This window comes from Lagenorhynchus albirostris, chromosome 18, assembly GCF_949774975.1.
Source record: "Lagenorhynchus albirostris chromosome 18, mLagAlb1.1, whole genome shotgun sequence".
NCBI lineage: Eukaryota > Metazoa > Chordata > Mammalia > Artiodactyla > Delphinidae > Lagenorhynchus > Lagenorhynchus albirostris.
The window spans coordinates 888,720-910,021 of record NC_083112.1 but is presented as its reverse complement, the minus strand read 5'-3'; the positions used below and the strand labels follow the sequence as shown (position 1 = coordinate 910,021).

At 52.4% G+C, this 21,302-nt stretch overlaps 1 protein-coding gene across 4 annotated transcripts; it reads left to right on the top strand.

Annotated features, from left to right (window-relative positions):
• The first annotated feature begins 13,163 nt into the window (after positions 1 to 13,163).
• On the top strand, positions 13,164 to 21,024 carry GJB6 (gap junction protein beta 6). 4 transcript variants are annotated; one of them, XM_060128796.1, is made up of 2 exons: positions 13,164 to 13,315; positions 19,520 to 21,024. In XM_060128796.1, the coding sequence occupies exon 2, from the start codon at positions 19,534 to 19,536 to the stop codon at positions 20,317 to 20,319; it is 786 nt and encodes a 261-aa protein (XP_059984779.1). In that variant the 5' UTR covers positions 13,164 to 13,315; positions 19,520 to 19,533; the 3' UTR covers positions 20,320 to 21,024. The 4 variants fall into 4 exon arrangements, with proteins under 4 accessions (XP_059984779.1, XP_059984777.1, XP_059984778.1 ...); XM_060128794.1 differs by having other exon boundaries at positions 13,165 to 13,377; XM_060128795.1 differs by lacking the exon at positions 13,164 to 13,315 and adding an exon at positions 13,649 to 13,923.
• The last annotated feature ends 278 nt before the right edge of the window (positions 21,025 to 21,302 follow it).

Below are 21,302 nucleotides of genomic sequence, written 5' to 3'. Positions count from 1 at the left end.
GGCTGTAAGTAGAGGGGTGGGCGGAGGGCTGAACTGTTTCCTGAAAGCCTTTTAGGTCTACTTGAAGTTTTAAATTGTGTACACTTATTATTTTGATAAAATTTTTAAAATAATTAGTATTTCAGTCAATATTTAGTTAAACGGCATGAAATACAATTAAAACCTGTATTTCACGAATTTAAATAATGGAACATAGTTTTACCACGACACTCAGCAAGTATTTAGTCCCAAATGAGACAGAACTGGGAAACAGAACCTCCCGGCTGAAGGGACGGCGGCCTCGCCCTCGGCAGCCCCAGAGGAGTGTTGTCACTGCCAGTGGCATCTGACCCCGCAGACTTAATAATGGATTTGAAATGCAAGACCTCTGAAGACGAAACATTTAGCTATAAACGTTGTTTTCATGATGGAGAGGAATCTAGGACAACTTAAGGACAAGGAAACGTTTATGACCTGAAACACCCAGGTCAGCCGTCCAAATTGATTAGGCCATGCCCCTCCTCCCTTCCACGGGCCCTAAAACAGGCCGCTCTGGGAAACAAGGAGGGCTCTGTCCTAAGTTCTCTTCCCTTAGGAAGCTGGGATAATCAACTCCCCTATGAGTGCAGTGCGCATCTTTCTTTTCACACATTAGAATACTGCTCCCCCTCACAGAAGTGAATGAGATTTAAGACTCTGAGCCCCACCCAAGAGCATGTGGTTACGAATATCCCCGAAGGCCTTTACTTATGGGCTGTTTGCGTTGTGCAGACGACGCTATGGTACATTTCCCGGGGGCTGATGGAATCCTGGACTGAATGAACCCCAGTGAGCATCGGACGTCATCACAGGCACAGAGTGGAGAGAGGCCTGGAAGGAAGAATTCCTGTCCCGGAGGAGCTCGTGATCCCACTAAGGATGCTGTAAACCTACAGAACAGGCAGTTCGAGAAGGTGCCTGAGGAGGAAGGAGGGGGAAGGGAGGGGTGATTTTCTGCTGGAACCATCAGGCGAAAACCTCGGGAAGCAGGCGGTCCAGCAGACTGGCCGCAGCTCCTACAGCCGCTCACCCCGGCATATCCTGCTGCTCTGACTGTCCCCTCCCTGTCCAGTCACCTGCTGTTACCCTGTCGTCCATCTGTTGGAAGAGAGAACATCCATCTCAAAGTGGGAGTTGTGATAAAGCATTTCCTGATTGCTCACTTGAAACACTGTCATTGGGACTTGCCTGGTGGCACAGTGGTTAAGAACCCACCTGCCAATGCAGGGGACATGGGTTCGAGCCCTGGTCTGGGAAGATCCCCCATGCCGTGGAGCAACTAAGCCCATGCGCCACAACTACTGAGCCTGCGCTCTAGAGCCCGTGAGCCACAACTACTGAGCCCACGTGCCACAACTACTGAAGGCCGTGCGCCTAGAGCCCATGCTCCACAGCAAGAGAAGCCACCGAGATGAGAAGCCCGCGCACCGCAACGAAGAGTAGCCCCCGCTCGCCGCAACTAGAGAAAGCCCGCGCACAGCAACGAAGACCCAACACGGCCAAAAGTAAATAAATAAATGTTTTTTTTTAAAAAAAAAAGAAACACTGTCATTTAACTAAACTGCTGGCCCTTCCTCATGCCCCTACCTGGAGCTCCCAGCGATCTGCTGCATTTCATTGTCTAAAATTGTGTCGTTCCCAGTCGTGGCTCCTGACACCAGCTTAAAGCAAAATGGACAGCAGTTGACAACCCATCTGCACAACTGTCAGGAAACTCTGAGAAACCACAAGATTTCAGGCAATGGCTACTAAATACTAAACCCCACGGGCCTCCATCTGCCTTGTCACCACTGTAACCCAGTGCTCAGGACAGAGGGGCCTGATAGGCCTCTGCTGCCTTGAGAAAACACGTGAATGGCCAGTGCACTTATAAGAAATCCTCCAACCCCGTTTCTGGGTGGTTACCAGGAAAAACAACGCTAACTTGAAAAGGCATCTGCGCGCCATGTCCACTGCAGCATCATTTACAATAGCCGAGGTCTGGAAACAACCTAAATGGCCATCAGTGTTTGAATGGATTAAAAGAAAGATGTGTTCCCCACACAATGGAACGTTACTTGTTCAGCCTAAAGAAGGAAGCCCTGCCGTTTGCGACAATGCGGGTGGACCTCAAGGGCATTAGGCTCAGTGAAATACGTCAGAGAAAGGCAGGTACCGTATGATCTTACTTCGTACAGCCAACAAAAACCAGGCGCGTAGATACAGAGAACAGACTGATGGCTCTCAGAGGTGGTGGCGGGGTGAGGAAGGTGGGTGAAGGGACTCAACGGGCACGAACTGCTAGTTGTGAAATAAGTAAGTCATGAAGGCGGCAGCACATAGCATGAGGGCTATAGTTAGCAACACTGCATGTATATTTCAAAGTTGCTAAGAGAGTAAACCTTAAAAGCTCTCCCCACAAGGAAAAAACAAAATTCTGTAACTGTGGATGTTGACAGATGTTAGCTAGACTTACCATGGTGACCATTTCACAATATATACAAATATCCAATCACTGTATTGCACACCTGCAACCGATAAAATGTTATATGTCAATTATACCTCAATCAAAACAAAACAAAACAGAAAAAAACCCCAAAACCACAAAAACAAATTCTCCTTGGTAAGTAAGAGATGGCAAACTGTTTACGCCTACAAGAACTTCTGTGCTGTGAAAAATGCATAGCATATTTTGAGGCTTCAAGAAAATGTTTCTAAAATACCTGATCTTATGAAAGGAAGAGGCTGAACTCAGCCACGTGAAAGCACTGTTATCAAGAGAGTGACTGTCAGGCTCTGAGCTTGAAAAAGGAAGAAGGGAAATAAGGAGCCCTGCTCAGGGTGAAGTGACCTGCCCGCTGCCCGCCCGAGAAGGCACAGAAGAGGAAACGATGAATAAATGGATCACATTGAAGGAAATGACAGAGTGCGACAGCCACCGGGACAAGAAGGACATGAAAGAAAAACTGGAGAGACTCGTTAGGGAGAAAAATTTTAAAGATAAAAGGTTTTAATTTCAAGGCTTCCCTTTTTCCCAGCATGCTTCTGAATAGAGCTTGAAAAGGAAGCAAAATGACCCCAAACCAAAAAGTGGCAGCAGAATTCCCCAATGCAGAGCTGGCGACCACCGTCGGGGCCAACAGGGACCCCCAGGCCTGTCGTGCTCACCAGGGGGGACCTGCGGCAGCGACGGGGGACTCGCACATCCGCTCAGGCCACGCTCGTGTCCACACCCGCTCGGAGTCAGCTCTGAGACACACAGGAAGATAACACGGCCCCATTTCTCACTTGGCCGAGCGGTGCTTCCCCAGCTCAGACACTTCTTTGTAAGCAGCCCAGATGCAGAACAACTTTCGGGTGTTTCCAAATATCAGATCCACTCACCGGGTGAAGCTCCGTCCGAGAGCAGCTTCTGTAGCAGCGGGGCCCAGGGTCAGCAGGGCAGGTCCTGGGTCCGCCTCTCGCTCCTTATGGGATGTCAGGCTCGTCCCCGTCCTGCTCTGAGACGTGGTTTCTTAGGTGCGAGGGCTACAGTTGCTCTGCAGATCGTGTCAGGTCGCTGCGCAGACAGGCTTTGCACGCTGTCGACCTGCATTCGCACAGGCTCCGAAGACAGAGACCCGTGATGGGCCAGAGGCGGGGGCATGGCCAATCCAGGCGAGTACTGTATGGGCCTGACGCTGGGCCCAGCCAGGGGGTCCTGCACCCCAAAGGCAGCTCGGCTCAGGCTGAGCCCCACGAGGAGAGAGCCCCGGGGCGGGGGGCCGTCCTGGGTGTGCCGGCCCCAGCCCAGCTCCCGGCGGACAAGCTGCATGAGATGGGCAGAGCCCACGGGATCCTGAGAAATAACCCACCAGTGGTTTTTTAAACCACTAAGCTTTGGAGCCGTTTGCTACACAGAACCGATAACTTAAGCGACAACTCTAATAAAAGTTTCCATCGTTGACAAAACGGTTCCTTCGACAGGCAGCTCTGAAGAGGAAGCCGTCATTCGGGTGACTAAGCCCTCCTCTGGGTTTACGTTAATTAGCAAAGCTCCCTGTCCACAGAGGTGGGAAGAGGGACCCACAGCTGGTACCTGCCGGGCACCAGGGCTGCTCACACCTGGCAGCTCCGCCACTTTCCCCAACCCTCCCCCAAGACCCACAGACAGTTGGCTTGCTACAAATAAAACACAGATTTTTACTCTTTTCAGTTTCTCCTTTTAAAATTAAAAAACCCACTGAAGGGCTTCCCTGGTGGCGCAGTGGTTGAGGGTCCGCCTGCCGATGCAGGGGACGCGGGTTCGTGCCCCGGTTCGGGAGGATCCCACATGCCGCGGAGCGGCTGGGCCCGTGAGCCATGGCCGCTGAGCCTGTGCGTCCGGAGCCTGTGCTCCGCAACGGGAGAGGCCACAACAGTGAGAGGCCCGCGTACCGCAAAAAAAAAAAAAAAACCCACTGAAATAGTCACTCCACGTACTACAGAAAAGGAGGGCAAACGGGCTTGGAGATGTGAGCTGAGCCTGTGTCACCCCAGGGCAGCAGGTGGCTGCCTGGGCCCCAGGTGCTCTGTCCGGGGCGGCCGCCGTGCCCTGTGTTACAGCCGGGCGTCCAGTGGATCCGCGCCGGGTGCTGGTCCTTCCTGTGCCCCAGTCAGCCCTGGACTGTCTACGAACCGGTCACTCTTCCTGAGCTGGCCGCCCACCTGGTGTTTCCGCAGGTAATCAGCTCCCAGCCATCGGCCGCGTGGCACAGGCCTAGTGAGGAAGCGCTGGGGAAATGACCCTTGTGCCACGTGGAACATCAGGATGCTTTTCAAGCTCTCGTTGCCCAGACAGGTCCCCGTGAACAGCACCTGGAGGATGTCGCGGACGAGGGGGGCCTCGAAGAGACGGGGGTCAGGGGCAGGCTGTGCCCTTCCTGTGAGGGTTCACTTTAGGAAGCAGAATCAAGGGGCAACTTTGCAAACAGCGGAGCTGCTACTTCCAAGTGTAAAAAGACCCCAAGAGGTACAGCCTTTTACGGCTACAACCTTAACCTCAAACTTTACGCCCCCTTCACCCGTGTCTGGGTCCACACTGCATGACAGATGACAGAGAAAAAGATCATCGTTACGAACATTTATAACCAACCTCATAGAAGTCAATTGTTTGGGCTGAATTACTCACATGATGAATGGAACCTGACATTACATTTCCAAGACCTCAAAAAGGCCAGAAACTTCGACAGGAGAGAGTTGCTCTTCTCCGGGAGGGCGCGGCTGGTACAGAGACAGGAGAGCAGTCAGTGTAGACCGGAGCATCAGGACCCGCTGACCGTCCCTCTGAGGCTGTGGGTCTCTCTGAGAGTCTAATCAAGGCTACGACACCTTCTCTAGAAAGACGCACGTAAGCTTGGACACAAGCTTTGTGGACGATTGCGTGGAGCTCAGGGACCAGAAGCCCATCCTTGTGGCTTTGCTGGCAGAGCATGGGCTCCAGACTAAGACTCCTCCACACGATGCCTGGGGTCCCCGCCCCGAGGCCAGGAGATGGGAGCTCAAGTCCTACCTCTGCCATTTCCTAGCTGGGCATCTTGGTCACACCACTTAACCCTCGACCGTAGAATGGGGATCACGCTTGTATTTCAAGGATTGTTGTGAAGCTTAAAATCAGTTAAGATACACCCGATAGCACATTATCTGCACACAAACAAATGTGAAAACAATGCCTGAATATGTGGGTGACATTCGTCTGCAAGCCCTAAGAAAGCGTTGACTCCGCTGAAGGACAGAGACGAGGTTTCTGGGTCACTGTTGGCCACAGGCCGTCACATCTGTGAGCAAATCAGAGACCAACACAGTACCTGGAGGGACCAGGGTCAGGGACCCCCAGCAGCTCAACGCAGTTCTGCCGGGGACCGTTGTAAAGGACAGGAATGAAGGGTGAGTAGGTGGCCTTGCTGTCCTTCCAGGGGACTCTCCGCTGCAGGAGGAATGAAACAATGTCACTGGTAAGCTGGCCCTGATTTTGTGAAAAACTGGAAGGAGGGATGAGCCCATAGAACTGGGGTCCGTCCCGGGGCTCCCGCAGAGGCCACAGACGTCCGTCCGACATCCCCGTTCTCTTCTGTCACCTCCTGTTCACAGCGTCACGCCTCTGCTCTGCTTTACAGGACGGAGGTGTTCCTGCCACCCCCATTTCTGCCGGTATTTCATTCCAGGCACATGAGGTGGCGGGAAGAGCCCAGGTCGGGAATCAGGAGGCTGGGTTCAGACACTCTTACGTGTCTGGGCAGGTGCCTGCCTACGTATCTGGCTCTGCCTTGTCCAATAAATACTTGTGAAATGAAGAAATGAATGACCCTCTCTGAACCCCTCGCTCCTTCCTCACCTGAGAACCGTTTTCCAATGAGCTCCCGTGTGGGAAAGCACCATGTGGGAAAGCACCGTGGGAAAGGATCCGTGGGGCACGGACAGTGAGTGGTGTGAGGACACACACACACACCCCCCTGCTGAAGACCGGGAGAAACCACGCGGAGGGGGGCTCCCCGTGGGCGGGGGGGCCGCCAGCAGAGCTCAACAGTCGTCACACCCACAGGGCAGACCTGGGTTCAGCAAGACAGGTCTTTGCCTCGATGTCACCTGTGCCCACCGAGCCCGAGAGGTGTGCGTGTGTCCACCTTTCAACCGCACTTGCCTACGGACGGCGGCGGCAGCTCCGCAGGGCTGAACCACGTCCCCCAGTGCGGGGTAAGGACCACGTCAGTGTCGCTCCTTGCCCCACACTTAACTACGTGGACTTGGGTGTCAGCTATCGAGGACACTGGGTTTTAATGACACGTGAAAAAGTTTACAGCAACATCACACCTACAGAAGCTAATTCTGCAGAGCTGATTTCCTAGCAAAGGAAGAGTCTTTAAAATCATTACTCAGAAAACCTACGTGAGAGAAGAATCTGAAAAAGAATAGACATATGTGTATATATATATGTGTGACTGAGTTACTGTGCTGTACACCTGACACTAGCACAGCAGTGCTAATCGACTAGACTCCCATACAAAATACAAAGTTAAAAGAAAAATCATTACTCAGGTTAAGGAGATGAGTGCTCGTTCCAGTTAACAAAACTCCCTGCACACCTGCTGTGGACAAGGCACTTTACGGGCTGCTGTGCTGGGTGCTGGGTGCCGGGTGCCGGGTGCCGGGTGCCGGGTGCCGGGTGCTGGGTGCTGGGTGCTGGTGCTGGGTGCCGGGTGCTGGTGCTGGGTGCCGGGTGCTGGGTGCCGGGTGCTGGTGCTGGGTGCCGGGTGCTGGTGCTGGGTGCTGGTGCTGGGTGCCGGGTGCTGGTGCTGGGTGCCGGGTGCTGGATACTGGGTGCTGGCACTGATGCTTGGTGCTGGGTGCTGGTACTGGGGCTGGGGGCTGGGTACTAGAAGAGGCAATGATATTTCTGTTCTCAGGGGTCTTTTATCCTGAAAACATGCAAGTAAACTCTCAGTATCACATATCACAGAGCGACCTCAGTACGGAGTAACCGTGTGAACGACACACAGAACGGTCAGGGGGAAATGCCTGTTATTCATGAGAACCAAGAAAAGCAGCTGTCAGCTGAGCCCTGAGAACAGGAATGAATTTTCCAGCTGGAGGAAGCAAAATCCAGACCCCAGGAGCGGCATCGCCCAGAGACGCGCAACGACCGGCACCACGTGCGTGGAGGGCATCGAGGACGGATGTGCCCGAGGCCGGCCGTGCGGGTCCACGTGGGAGGCAGGCGCCCAGGTGGGGCAGGGCGGCCTCAGGGGCAGCTCCGCGGCCGGAAGCTCTCCTCTAGGTGCCCACTTGAGGGCCTGGGCCGCCAGCCCGCAGCCTCTCACCTCCTCCGGCCACTCCGCACAGGGGGTTGGGGGCGTCCCGGCCCTCTGCCTGCCTGGCCCCCGGCAGGCCCCAGACAGAGGGTCCAGGCCCCCCGCACGGTCCCCAGGGCCACCCCGCCCCCATTCGTGGACCCTCAACAAGCGAGGCGAATGGAAGAACCCGCCAATGAAAAGGTGACAACGGCCCATATAAAGTCACCAGAAAGATGAGAACAGAGACAACAGAGAAATGGGAGGAGAGAAGCAAGGTGGTGCCCCAGGGAGGGGAGGACGCCGGTGAGTGGGAGGCTGGGATCCCGGGTGGGGCTGGATGGGGCAGCGTCCCCCCTACCAGGCTCTCCCCTCTCCCCTCCATCACTTTCTGTGTGATCAAATTTGGCAGGATCAGTAATAAGACACTTTCGAGTCTCTACTTCCCCACCGACCGTTCCCTCGCCCTGTTGGAAACTAGCACACAAGGGACAAACTAAATCAAAGTTCTCACTAGCCACGGGTCTCGGGGTGTCATTCACCTCGATTAAGAGGAAATGGCTCCAAGGTTGCAATGGCCTGTCGCAGAAGATGCTGCCCGTCGGTGCCACCTGATTCAGGGATGTGAGTTGTGGACCAGCTGATGCTAAGCTGCTCTCCTAGCACCAGCTGGACGTGCACAGGCCAGGACGCGACCCGGAGGGGGGGCCCGCCTCCAGCTGCTCCCAGGCAGCATGGCTGCGCGTCCTCCGAGCCGCGCAGAGGTTTTCATCAAAGATTAGACAGGGCAGCGGTGGGCACGGCCCTGTTCCGCCGACACGGAGGGCTGCCTGCCTGGACGGCCCGCGCTGTGGGCTGAAGGAAGCCTCGGGAGTAAAACAGCTGCGGCTTTGGGTCAAAGTCCCGCCGCGGCCGGACAGCCCAGCGCACTGAAGTCAGCTCCCATTCTGCAAACAACCCCAGCGGAGTAGACGATAGGTGTGTCCAAACCCTCTTTGCTGCTCAGAAAATAACGCTTCGGGAACCCAGACCTGCCAACGTGGGGTGCTCCCTGCCTGTCCTCTGTAAAAGCCAGAAGCCCCTATAGCCCTTTCTAAGCAGCCGCCCCGCAGACACTGCAAAGGAGGGACCCTGAGTGTGGAGGCCGGAGCCCCCGACATAAGGCAGCTGAGAGGAGACACAGACAGCAGAGGGGCTGAGGGGGCCAAGGGCTGCAGCCTGGGTCTCCCGCCCTCGCTCGGCCCCTGCCAGGTGCTGTGTGAGGCCTGGAACACCACAAGTCCTCACCTATTTGCTGAGCAAATGAGAGAGAAATCGCCGCAGGGATCCGTGTGATACATCTCTTAAGAGAGGAAGCTGTTTCAACATTTCAGCATTTGTTGTGAGTAAATGCTGTTAGCTACAGAGCACTCTTCTGTGAATTAACGCCAGACCTTAAGCTAAAGAGCTCGGGGCTTTTCTGTACTGATTTTTTAATTAACAGACTTTATTTTTTAGAGCAGCGCTATGTTTGCAAGCACAAAGTATAGAGAGTTCCCACACACCACCTCTCTCCTACACAGTTTCCCCACTATCAACATGCCCGAGAGATGGTACCCTTGTTACAATAGATGAACCTATAGACACACATCATCATCACCCAGAGTCCATAGTTTACACTGGGGTTCACTCTTGGTGGTGTACTTTCTATGGGTTTGGGCAAACGTATAAGACGTGTCTCCACCATTCTAGTCGCATACAGAGTAGTTTGCCCTGAAAATCCTCTGTGCTCCATCTTTTCATCCCTCCATCCCCCCAACTCCTGGCAACCACCAATCTTTTTCCTGTCTCCATAGTTTGGCGTTTTCCAGATATCATATAGTTAGAATCATACAGTCTGTAGCCTTTGCAGACTGGCTTCTTTCACTTAGGAATATGCACCTGTTTCCTCCATGGCTCTTCATGGCTTGACAGCGCATTTCTTTGTAGCACTAAATAATATCCCACTGTCTGGACGCACCACAGTTTATTTATCCATCACCTACTGAAGGCCATCTTGGTTGCTTCCAAGTTTTGACCGTTATGAATAAAAGCGCTATAAACATTCGCGTGCAGGTTTTTATGTGGACATAAGTTTCCAGTTTCTTTGGGTAAATACCAACGAGCACAACTGCTGGACCTTATGGTAAGACTAGCCTTGTAAGAAACAGCCAACTGTCTTCCAAAGTGGCTGTAAATTGTGAATTCCCACCAGCAGTGAGTGAGGGTTCCTGTTGCCCCACACACGCTCTGCAGTATTTGGACTTTTCATGGTTTTGGATTTTAGACATTCTAACAGGTGTGTAGTGGTATCTCATCGCTGTTTTACTTTGCGTTTCCCTGGTGTTGTAGCTAAAAAGTCATCACCAAACCTAAGGGTACCTCTAGATTTTATCTCCTATGCTATCTTCTAAAGTTTTAAAGTTTTGGATTTTACATTTAGGTCCATGATATAACCCATTTTGAGTTAATTTCTGTGAAAGGTCTGTGTCTAGATTCTTTCTTTCTTTCTCTCTCTCTCTCTCTTTCTTCCTTCCTTCCTTTTTCTTTTCTCTTTCTTTGTCTTTTTTTGCATGTGAATGTCCAGTTGTTCCAACACCATTTATTGAAAAGACTATCCTTTCTTCGTTGAATTGGTTTTGCTCCTTCATCAAAAGTCAGTTCACTGTATTGATGTGGGTCTGTTTCTGGGCTCTCTGTTCTGTTGCACTGATCTGTGTTTCTGTTCTTTCACCAGCACCACACCTTCCTGATTCCTGTAGCTTTATAGTAAGTTTTGAAGTTGGATAGTGTCCATCCTCCAACTTGGTTCTTCTTCAATATTTTGTCATCTATTCTGGGTCTTTTGCCTTTTGCCTTCCTGCTCTTTTGCTTGGTATAAATTTGATGATCGTCTTGCTTGTTGTTGTATCCACACATAACTTGCTGAGATGTGGACTGAGATAGCTTTAATCTAGAGACCAAGTTGGGAAAAGCTGGCATCTTAATAACGTTAATTCTTCCTGTCCAAGAACATCATTGTGGGTTGAATGGGGTCCCCCAAAACGACATGTTGAAGCCTTAACCCCCAGTACCTGTGAATGTGACCTTATTTGAAAACAGAGTTTTGCAGATGTAGTTAGTTAAGACGAGGCCACACTGGATTAGGATGGACTCTAAATCCAATATGACTGATGGCCTTTTAAAGAGGAGAGAACGGTGACCTCAGAGACACCCAGGGAGGAAAACCATGTGACCACAGAGGCAGACACAGGAAGGAGGACCTGGAAGCCTAGGAATGCCAGCCACCACCAGAAGCTGGAAAGGAGCAAGGGCGCATTCTCCCCTAGAGCTTTCAGAGGGATCAGAGCCCGGCCCAAAACTTAATTTTGAACTTCTAGACTCCAGAACTGTGAGAGAAAAAAGAAATACTGTTGTTTTGTTCACTCAGTTTGTGATATTTGTTGCAGCAGCACTAAAAAACGAATTCAAACATGAAATATCTCTCTATTTATTTAGATCTGTTATTTCTTTCATCAGAGTTTTGTGGATTTTCTCATATAGGTCTTGTACATATTTGCTAGATTTATACCTATTTAATTTTCGGGTGCTAATATAAGTAGTGTGGTGTTTTTAATTTCAAATTTCAATTGTTCATTGCTGATATATAGGCCAGTAATTGACTTCCGCGTATTTAATCTTGTGTCCTGTAATTTTTCTATAATTGCTTGTTAGTTGCAGGAGAAATTTTATTGATTCCTTTTTTTGGTCATGTATAAAATAAGAGAGTTTTATTTCTCCCTTCGAAGTCTGTATGCCTTTTAATTTCCTTTTCTTGTGTTATTACATTAGATGGTACGTCCAGTGGGATGTTGATTGGAATGTAGGGCCTTGTTCCTGATCTTAGGGGAAAGCATTGAAACATTTAGAAACAAATAACAGAATAAAAAGCCAGCTGTGGGGCTGGAACACGTCACCCAAACGGAAGAGATGGTTTTTGCCCTGTGTTGAGGTGGTCCCTTTTTTGGACACTAGCAAATGCAACACATTCTCTGTGGCTGCTTTGGTTGCAAAGTTCTTTCCTCGATGGTCCTGGAACAGCGGCCGCTGGTCTGGAGCATGACCGCTCAGGCGGTGTCGTGCGGAACCAGCCGCGGGAGTGGGAACGTGGGCAGTCCTGCCTCAGGAGCAAGAGCCATTTCCAGGCTCAGCTGCTGTGCTGGTGGGCCCCACCAGTCAAGATGCAGACCCTCACGGAGTGGCATCTACTGTGGGGTAAGGACCCTGCCTGGTGCTGTGGGAATGAGAAAACGTCTTAAACTGCTTATAATCCCCAAAGAAGTTTACAATCTACTTTAAAAAGTGAGTTATTTAGGGACTTCATTGGTGGCTCAGTGGTTAAGAATCTGCCTGCCGATGCAGGGAACACGGGTTCGAGCCCTGGTCCGGGAAGATCCCACATGCCGCAGAGGAACTAAGCCCGTGCGCCACAACTACTAAGCCTGCGCTCTAGAGCCCGCGTGCCACAACTACTGAAGCCCGCGTGCCACAACTACTGAAGCCCACGTGCCCAGAGCTCACGCTCTGCAATGAGAAGTCAGTGCACTGCAATGAAGACCCATCGCGGACAATAAATTAATTAATTAAATTTTTAAAAATTGAGTTATTTTACTATGCCAACTTTTGTGCCCTGCCTGGGGCGGCCTTGGGCATTCAGAGCCGACCTGTGGGAGGGGGCGCGGGCCGGGTCTCTGCCAGGAGCGCGGGGCTGGCTGAGGAAGGCCCCCTTCGCTTCCCGGGATGAGGGGGCAAAAAGCAGAGGTGACTAATAAAATAACCCCTTTAACTCAATAACGTGGTCATTAATGAATAAAGACCCACAGTCTCTGTGCCTCCAGGCTGCTCTCTGACAGGGCCTTGCACGGGCGCCTGGCGGGCTGCTAAGAGGGCGGCAGTGTCCAGAAAAGAGTAGGCTAAGTCCCGGGAAAAACACAGCCTGCGCCGAGCACCGATCCCACCGGGTCGAGCCCGTCGGAAGCCTGGCTGCGGGCCCACCCGGGCCCACTCGGCCAGGCCTGCTCCCGGGGGGCGCGGGCGCAGGCCCTGCCCCCGACCCCCCGGCGCTGCGGGGACACCAGGGCCGCCCCGCCGGGCCCGGACCGGGCTGGGCAGGCCCCGCGCCCCGCGCCGCAGAGGGAGTGCCCGCCCGCACGCCCGTGCGCCCCGCAGCCCGCGCCCCGGGGCGGGTGCGCTCCGATTCCCGCGCGCTCGTCTCGCCTCCCGCCCGAGGAGCGTCAGGACAGAGGCGGGGTGGGGCGCGGTTAAAAGGCGCTGCAGGTGGGAGCCGGGCCATCCCAGAGCGGGCGGAGGGCAGCTGCAGACGTCGCACTCCCGCCGAGCTCGCGGCTCCCTGCGGCTCCCTGCCCTTCCTGCCAGTCCGGCGGCCGCGCAGGCGCCGCCCCGCGCCCGGACCCCGCGCCCGGACCCCCGCGCCCGGCCGCATCCCCGCCGAGCAGGTGAGGGGGGCGCTACCTCTCGGCCCCTCGGGCGGAGGGCTTGTCTCCGGAAGCCGGAGCAGGTAGGTCGGCGGCCCTTGGCCCCCTCCCCCTCATCCCCCGCGCCCGCCCCCGTCGGCGACCCGCTCCAGGGCCCGCGGGTGGGGGGCGGCCCGGCGCGCTCGCAGGAACGAGGAGGGACTGATTTGACTTTTACACCGGGCGGTCCCCCCTGACTCGCACAACAGGTTTTGCGGATGCGTCACCTCGTGGGTACAGGTGCCCCTTTCCCCCACCTCCTCTGCTGCCTTTTGGATTTTCTTGGCTTTCATGGGTCCCTGACGAGGTTCGGCTCGCGTTTAGGGGAGCGGGACTAGCCGGCAAGCCCAGGTGGAACTGGCCGGAGCGGCCGCTGGACGTAAGCCCGGGAGCCTGTGAGCCGCACGTGACACTAGCACAATCACTGGACAACAGTACTTGTCACTGGTGACACATCTCAGTAAAAGGTGGCGGCACCGGAAGGTACTTCCTGTCTTGTGGAGGAGACCGGCCCCAGGTGTCACCCGGCACAGGGTGTGGGCTTTTGACCGGCTTGGCCTCCCTTCCTGCAGAGCAGGACGGAGTCTGAGGTGAGTCGGCCTGGATACAGCTGTGGACGCCTGCAGGGGCTGGGGGCCTGCAGCCACGCAGGGACCCGGGCCAGCGACCCTGGCACCATGTCCCCCAGGTCGAATCGGGCCGTGGGTATAGCGCACGGTTGAATTCAGCCACGCACCCTTGCTCTTTCCCTTGGGCGGACTTGATGCCACACAAGTCTTTTCTTGCCCCAGTTCTGGCAGTCTGGTCAGTATTCTAGAAGAAGACGTCCTGCCCCAGCCAGACTCCTTAGAATTTCAGGATGTGCTGTGTAGAGCTTTGTCTGCTGCTCCGAATCCCAGGGCCACTGGGGTGGTGTTGGAACCCTGCCAGGCAGGGGAGAAGGGGTTATGAAGAGAGAACGTCCATAGAGAGAGCCTGTGATATAACTGGGGGAGGGGTGTTCCCGTTGCCATCACCGCGTGGATCCAACCCAGAAGGCGTCAGTCAGTTCAGCTGCTTCACGGTGTCTTGATTTAAAACAAAATTCTGATTCAGGAAATGGGAACTTCATTCTCTTTTTCTTTGACTTTTCTGAAGTATAAGAGCTTTAAGAAGGAAAAGAACCAGCAGAGGTTCTGACTGAACAATTTCAACAGGGTGAGAGGAAAATTCTAACTTGCGGGTCCTTACCATGCACCCCTGGCTCAGTCTGAATGTTCTAGGAGCTGTGAGTGGTTTGTATATTTTAGTTAAAAATTTTAGGTAGAATGAAATTGTGGGAAAATAATTTCTGGCCCAAGCTTCTGGGTCCGTGAGGGCATAATCCTGCCAGTGGCTTCATTATCATGGTAAGATTTCTGTTTGACTCATTTGATCCATGAGAATGGACCGGGGTCCCCAGAGGGCTTTTTCTGTTTTTATTCCCAGGATCATTTAACTCCAGCTGGACTTAAATGTTTGGAAAGGACACAGGTTTGCTTCAGGGAACAGAGACTGCTAAATGGAAAAAAAATTTTTTAACTCTTTGAATTCTCCAATGGATTAAGAATTACATGTACGGTATTAAAATACTCCTTCCTGAAAAAATATTTTGTGGGTTTAGATTCTAAATAATTGTGGCAGTTTCCTCTGGACTTTAACTGTATACATTAAATGCATTTTTGAATATACATATGTATTCAAATTAGAACATATTTTAATTTTAAATTTATCCTTTAATAAATATTGATTGTATTCTCCAAAGAATTTAATTCAGAAGACCCCATGATATAACACACCTCCCACATATGGACATACGATTACATTGAATCTTGGATTATGATAGCTCAGAACCATCAAAGTTTACTTTGGACAAAAAGAAAAAGAAGTCCATGTAATTCTATGAATTGTCCATTTTTATGTTTAGACTCCATAGACAGGATTTTTTTCATTTTTATTGAGTTAATTTTGAAGAAGTCTATAAATCCTAAATCCATTTTATCACTGGTCATTACTTTGAAGGGACAGTTGATGGATTTTTGAGTCACTAAATTTAAAAATCAGCTATCAGTTTGTCCCTTGGATGACCTGAGATTTCCAGAGACAAAAGGAAAAGATTCTTCTTGATTACGGAGAGAGTTTAAGAATTTTTTTTTTTAGGCTGCTGACTTGTGGGGTAAGGGAGTATATCCAGTTCCTCAAACTCCACCTTCTTTTTTTTTTTAATGCTCAGGGGCATGGGCCTGAGGTTTGGGATTGGGCGTTATTATCATTATTGTTATTATTTTGAAAGGGAAAAGGATCCACACTAAAGATTTTATTTTGATGTTACTGTGTATTTGAAGTACAGGGCATCAGGAAACTGGCAGGTCCAGACACCCCCTTAACCGTTCTGGGGACGAAGGAAAACTGCCACCCGGGGTCGTGCAGTGGACCCCCGGGGAGGAGCTGAAGGGCTGTGGCCACAGCTACTAGCTTTCCTGTCACGGGCCACACCCTCACTGCCCTCCGGAAGCTGCACCCGGGTTCCCGTTCCTGGGGGTGCTGAGCGCCACTGGTGGCCCGGTGGTCGGTGATCGATGGTGCAGGGGAGCCGGGTCCCAGAAGAGGGAACCTCACCCTGAGTCTCCTCTGGCCGCAGAGCTGCGAGTGCCTCAGGCACTGCTTTTGCCTTGGCGTTATTGCGCCTCATCAGCACAGACTCCTCCGCTGTCCAGAGCCAATGTGGACATGGTGAGGGATGCTCTGTCCTCAGGTCCGACAGGGAGTCGGGGATGGCTTTGGAGGGAGTGCAGATGCTGAGGGGATGCTGGGGCTTTAGTTTTGGTCCTGTCGTCAGTGAAACTGACACGGCTTTGTTAAGCAAACTAGTTATGCTTAAATTCTTAAATAAGAATTTTTAAAACAAGAAATTATATTACTGAGGCAGAATGCTAATAGATTTAAACTATTTGAATTTAAGAGGGAAGCACCATCTCTCTTCCTAACACCCTGTGTCATCAGAAGTCAGGTCACTGATTTCCTATTTTCAGAGCTAAGCAATTGGACCACAGCTGTGTGTCCGCAGTGACTAGAGACACTAGAGCCCAGTGGCGTTTGCTTCTGTGAGCTTGATTGTCAACCACCTTTCTACACAGGAGCCAAGCAAACTTATTCTTTGCCTAAAAGACAGCCAGGAAGGTGCCAGTTAAAATAAACCAGTCTGGGGACTTCCCCGGCAGTCCAGTGGTTAAGACTCTGCCTTCCAAGGCAGGAGGTGCAGGTTCGATCCCTGGTCAGGGAACAAAGATCCCACACGCTACGGAGTGTGGCCAAAAACTAAAAAAAAAAAAAAAAAAGTAAAATAAAATAAACCGCTCTGGTTCACAAAGAAAGAGTTAATATTTTGCTTTTTATTGAACAAAATTTTTATTATTAAAGCTTTGTTTAATACTAATTGTGAGGGGTACCGACAGAGGCAGTTACTTTGGAAAGTCATTTTCAAAGTGTCTTCACATCTTCTGCCGCCAAAATGTTTCTGGCAGGCCCCCCTGAGGCTCTCCTGCCGCGGAAGAGTCCTGGGGGCAGTGGCTGCGGCCTCAGGGCAGGAAGCCTGGCCGGGGGGAGGGGGGGGGTGTCCACACCCCCGGCCAGTCTTCTAGGAGGTGAGGTGAGCTCTGCTTCTGTTCGAAGCCTCGACAGTGACGTTCATCCAGACAACAGGGCTTCTCCCTAAGGGAAGGATGGGAACAGACGCTGTAGGAAGCCATCTCATTTCTTTTTCACCCTTTAAAGGCAAATTGCTGATTTTTAGTCAGAGTCAATAAGTATCGTAAAACAGATTATTTTCTGTTCAGCTTTGCTACTTTGATAGAGCGTGTAATCTGGGGACCCAGAAAAGTCAAAAGAAATAAAGATGCTGCCACAATAATTGCCCCTGTTTTTTAAGAGATGCCCCAGGGGGCAGGAGTCAAGGATTCTGCTCTAGAAAGCGGGGGACCTCGTGGGGGGAGATTTGACCTCCTGACCTCTCCCATGACGTCAGCCTCTCCTAATTCCTTCAGGCCAGTGGCCTCTGGCCCCTGGGAGGGGGAGGGTGCTGCCTTACTCAGGCAGCTGAAGATAGACAACTCAGAGAGGAAACAGCGTTCTTACCGGTTGGGGAGTTTCAACTCTCTGCACTTTGGAGGGTTGGAGAAAATGTGACCTTTATTTGAGAAATCAAAACCTTGCTGGTCGGGCGTTGAATTCTGCACTCTTCAGTGGGAGATGCTTACCAGTTAACTAGAGAATATCTCCAGCTTGTAAACAGACAGGATGGACCTCCCAGGTGAGCCGACACTGTAAACTACATTCAAACCTCAAGATATTTGTGTTTCTTCCTTCCACTGGGTGCGTCCCGGTGCTTCCAGGTCAGGAGGGCTACAACTGGGCAGATTTATTCTAACAACTTCCACCAGGAGCTGAGAGTGAATTCTACAGTTCGTAGCTCTCCAATAAGGTTTTTAAATCAAAGACTCATTACCGTGGACTTGGAAATCCTTTAGGTCATGGGGTCAGTGGTCTGAGGCGGGGGTTAGACGCAGATCCTGGGACCAGTCTTCCTGACCGAGGCCCCCGTGTCCCCCCAGACCCGCGTTGGAGGCTCACACAGCCTCTGATCAGAAGCATTAAGGACAAGGAAACACAGCTTTAAGGAGTGTGTGTTTAAGGAGCTGTGCTTTTTTCTCAGCTCTCCTTTTCAAAAAGCAAAAGCCTGGCTGTGTGTACATCCGCCTTTGAGTCCCGCTTAGTCCTGGATCCACACAGGAATCCAGCCCCCAGCCCCTTCGCTGCTCCCGGGGCTCCTTCCAGGCCCTGGCCCCCGTTCCCGGCCAGGTGGATGCCCACCCGTGTGCGGGCCGTTCTGGAAATGCGCGTGAAGAGCCGCCCAGGGTGCCCGGGCTCCACTCTCCTCACCAGCCTGAGAGGGAGAAGCCTGAGCCCACGTTCAAGTGCAAGAAAGTCTCCCCCAGGGGGGTTGACAGAAGGCCTTTGGGGCCCCTCCCCCGAAAAGGCTATGAGAACTTGGGTGAGCGTGTCTTTCTGAGGAGATGGTCTTTCAGAAGATTCTCAAAGGGTCCATTATTCTTTTTTCTTCTGAGCAGAATACTGACCGACTCCGGTCTACCGTGGCAATGCAGCAGGGGTCCGTTTGCTTTGTGCAGAGTTTCTTTAGGAGTCAAGGCCCCTTCGCCTCAGGATGTTGGATCAGAGCCTTCACAGGGGACCCTGCACTGCAGGTGGGGCTGGTCCTGCACCTGCGGCTCCTGCTGTAAACTTGGCACCTGTCTGGCAGGGGAGCAGCGCTGCCCATTAAGGGGAGAAAAGTGAGCACTTTCTGGAAAAGCCTGTGGTTCTATTCTGGAAGAGGCTCTTTGAGTAGCTTACGGCGTTAGGTTTCCTAAGAGCACATGATTATGGCAGGTCATGTTGTCCAAGCTAGAAGTAAATACAAGCTTATTGTACAAAGTGAACTAATAAGTGTTTGGTTTCCTTTTTTCCTCTTCGTGGTCCATTGGGTAAAACAGATTGTGTCATTCCAGTGAATGATTTTTTTTCTTGGATAAGCCCTTTAACAAATAAAATCTACTGAGGGGGCTTCCCTGGTGGCGCAGTGGTTGAGGGTCCGCCTGCCGATGCAGGGGACACGGGTTCGTGTCCTGGTCCGGGAAGATCCCACATGCTGCGGAGCCGCTGGGCCCGTGAGCCATGGCCGCTGGGCCTGCGCGTCCGGAGCCTGTGCTCCGTAGTGGGAGAGGCCATGACAGTGAGAGGCCCGCGTACCGCAAAAAAAAAAAAAAAAAAAAAAAATCTACTGAGGAACATCTGTGATCCCTTGGGCAAAGCGAAACAGGGATTAAAAGGGAGCTTGGAAATGAATGTGTTTGCCTGAGGTCCTGGGTTAGTGGCTAGTGTCAGGCAGCAACCTAACGTATAATCCGAGTTCAGCTGGACCCAGAGGCTTGTCAGCCCCCGCCAGACGCGAGAGTGCTTTCAGAGTGGGTGCTGTCCCTCCCAGAAAACCACCTCCGAGCAGCTCGCGGGGTGAGCTCAAGAGAGACGTGCTCCTGTCTGTAACATTACAGCAGCTTTACAAATTGCAGGAAGGTTCCACTAACTACCCTGTGCTCATTTTCGCCTGTTCAGGATAAAGCGGCAGCATGGACTGGGGCACGCTGCATACGTTCATCGGGGGCGTGAACAAACACTCCACCAGCATCGGGAAGGTGTGGATCACCGTCATCTTCATCTTCCGCGTCATGATCCTGGTGGTGGCCGCCCAGGAGGTGTGGGGCGATGAGCAGGCCGACTTCGTGTGCAACACGCTGCAGCCCGGGTGCAAGAACGTGTGCTACGACCACTTCTTCCCCGTGTCCCACATCCGGCTCTGGGCGCTGCAGCTCATCTTCGTGTCCACGCCGGCCCTGCTGGTGGCCATGCACGTGGCCTACTACAGACAGGAGGCTGCGCGCCGGTTCAGGCGCGGGGAGAAGAGGAACGAGTTCAAGGATCTGGAAGACATCAAACGGCAGAAGATCCGGATCGAGGGCTCCCTGTGGTGGACCTACAGCAGCAGCATCTTCTTCCGAATCATCTTCGAGGCCGCCTTCATGTACGTGTTCTACTTCCTGTACAACGGGTACCACCTGCCCTGGGTGCTGAAGTGCGGCATCGACCCCTGCCCCAACCTCGTGGACTGCTTCATCTCCAGGCCCACGGAGAAGACCGTGTTCACCATCTTCATGATCTCCGCGTCCGTGATCTGCATGCTGCTCAACGTGGCCGAGCTGTGTTACCTGCTGCTCAAAGTGTGCTTCAGGAGATCCAAGCGAGCACAGACGCAAAGAACCCCCCCCAACCACGCCCTCAAAGAGAGTAAACAGAACGAGATGAATGAGCTGATTTCCGAGAGCGGGCAGAACGCCATCACGGGGTTTCCTAGTTAAACGGGGCCAGGCACCGCGCAGCTGACGTAGCGTCGCGGAACTGCGGCCTTCCCCAGAAGGCAGCGCCGACCGGGCGTCCTGGCTCTCAGCTGAGACTCTGTCCTTACAAACGGCTTTCACCATTCATAGACACCCGAGTTAGCTTTCTGTAGAATAATTGGGCCATGAATGTGCCACGTAATCAAATGTGTGGCCCGGCTCTACAGCCGGGCCTCGGTGTGACTTTTACATGTGGGTTTAAGTGGACTGTCTGACATGGCGGTATTTCCTGAAAATTTAAGGACGTAACTGTTATCGACAAAACATTTATCTAGAAATTGATACTTTTATTAGGAAGAGATATTTTTATAGGATTGAATGTTTTAGTTCTGATTTTGAATTTATGTAAAGTATTTTTATAATGACTGGTCTTCCTTACCTGGGAAGACACACAATGTTAATTTTAGAATCATGCCTTCAGTGTCTAATATTTAAGCTTCCTCTGTCTCGTCGTAGGTATTGTTTTTCCTTGTCTGCTGACAAATGTGTGACCTGTCATGGCTCTTAGGGTGGAAAGGGTTCACTGTACCATGTATTTTCACTGCTGTCTGGGCATGGCCGGAACTGTATGGAAGCGGGAAGCTTTTCGTAGGGGCTGATTTGCAGTCCTCGTGAACGGCTGACGCAGGAACGCGCTCCCTCAATAAAGATGAGCCCTTTGCTGAAGCTTCTGTTCCTTCTGGGCCACTGCGTCGCTGGCGACCTGAGGGGTGGCTCGGGGCAGGCTGCTGGGGAGGCCGCGTGGCTGGAGTGCTGGTGTCCGCGCACCCCTGCACCCTCTTCCCATCCCTCTGGCAGGGTCGCTTTAGCAGCCCCCAGGCCTCAGCTTGGAGAGGGGTTGGCTGCTCCAAGACATGGAAGGTGTCCCCTGGGTCAGCTTCCAGCCCCTCGGACAAGGGGAGAGGGCCCTTCAGTCCACAGCTCTGCACCCACAGGTGGTACAG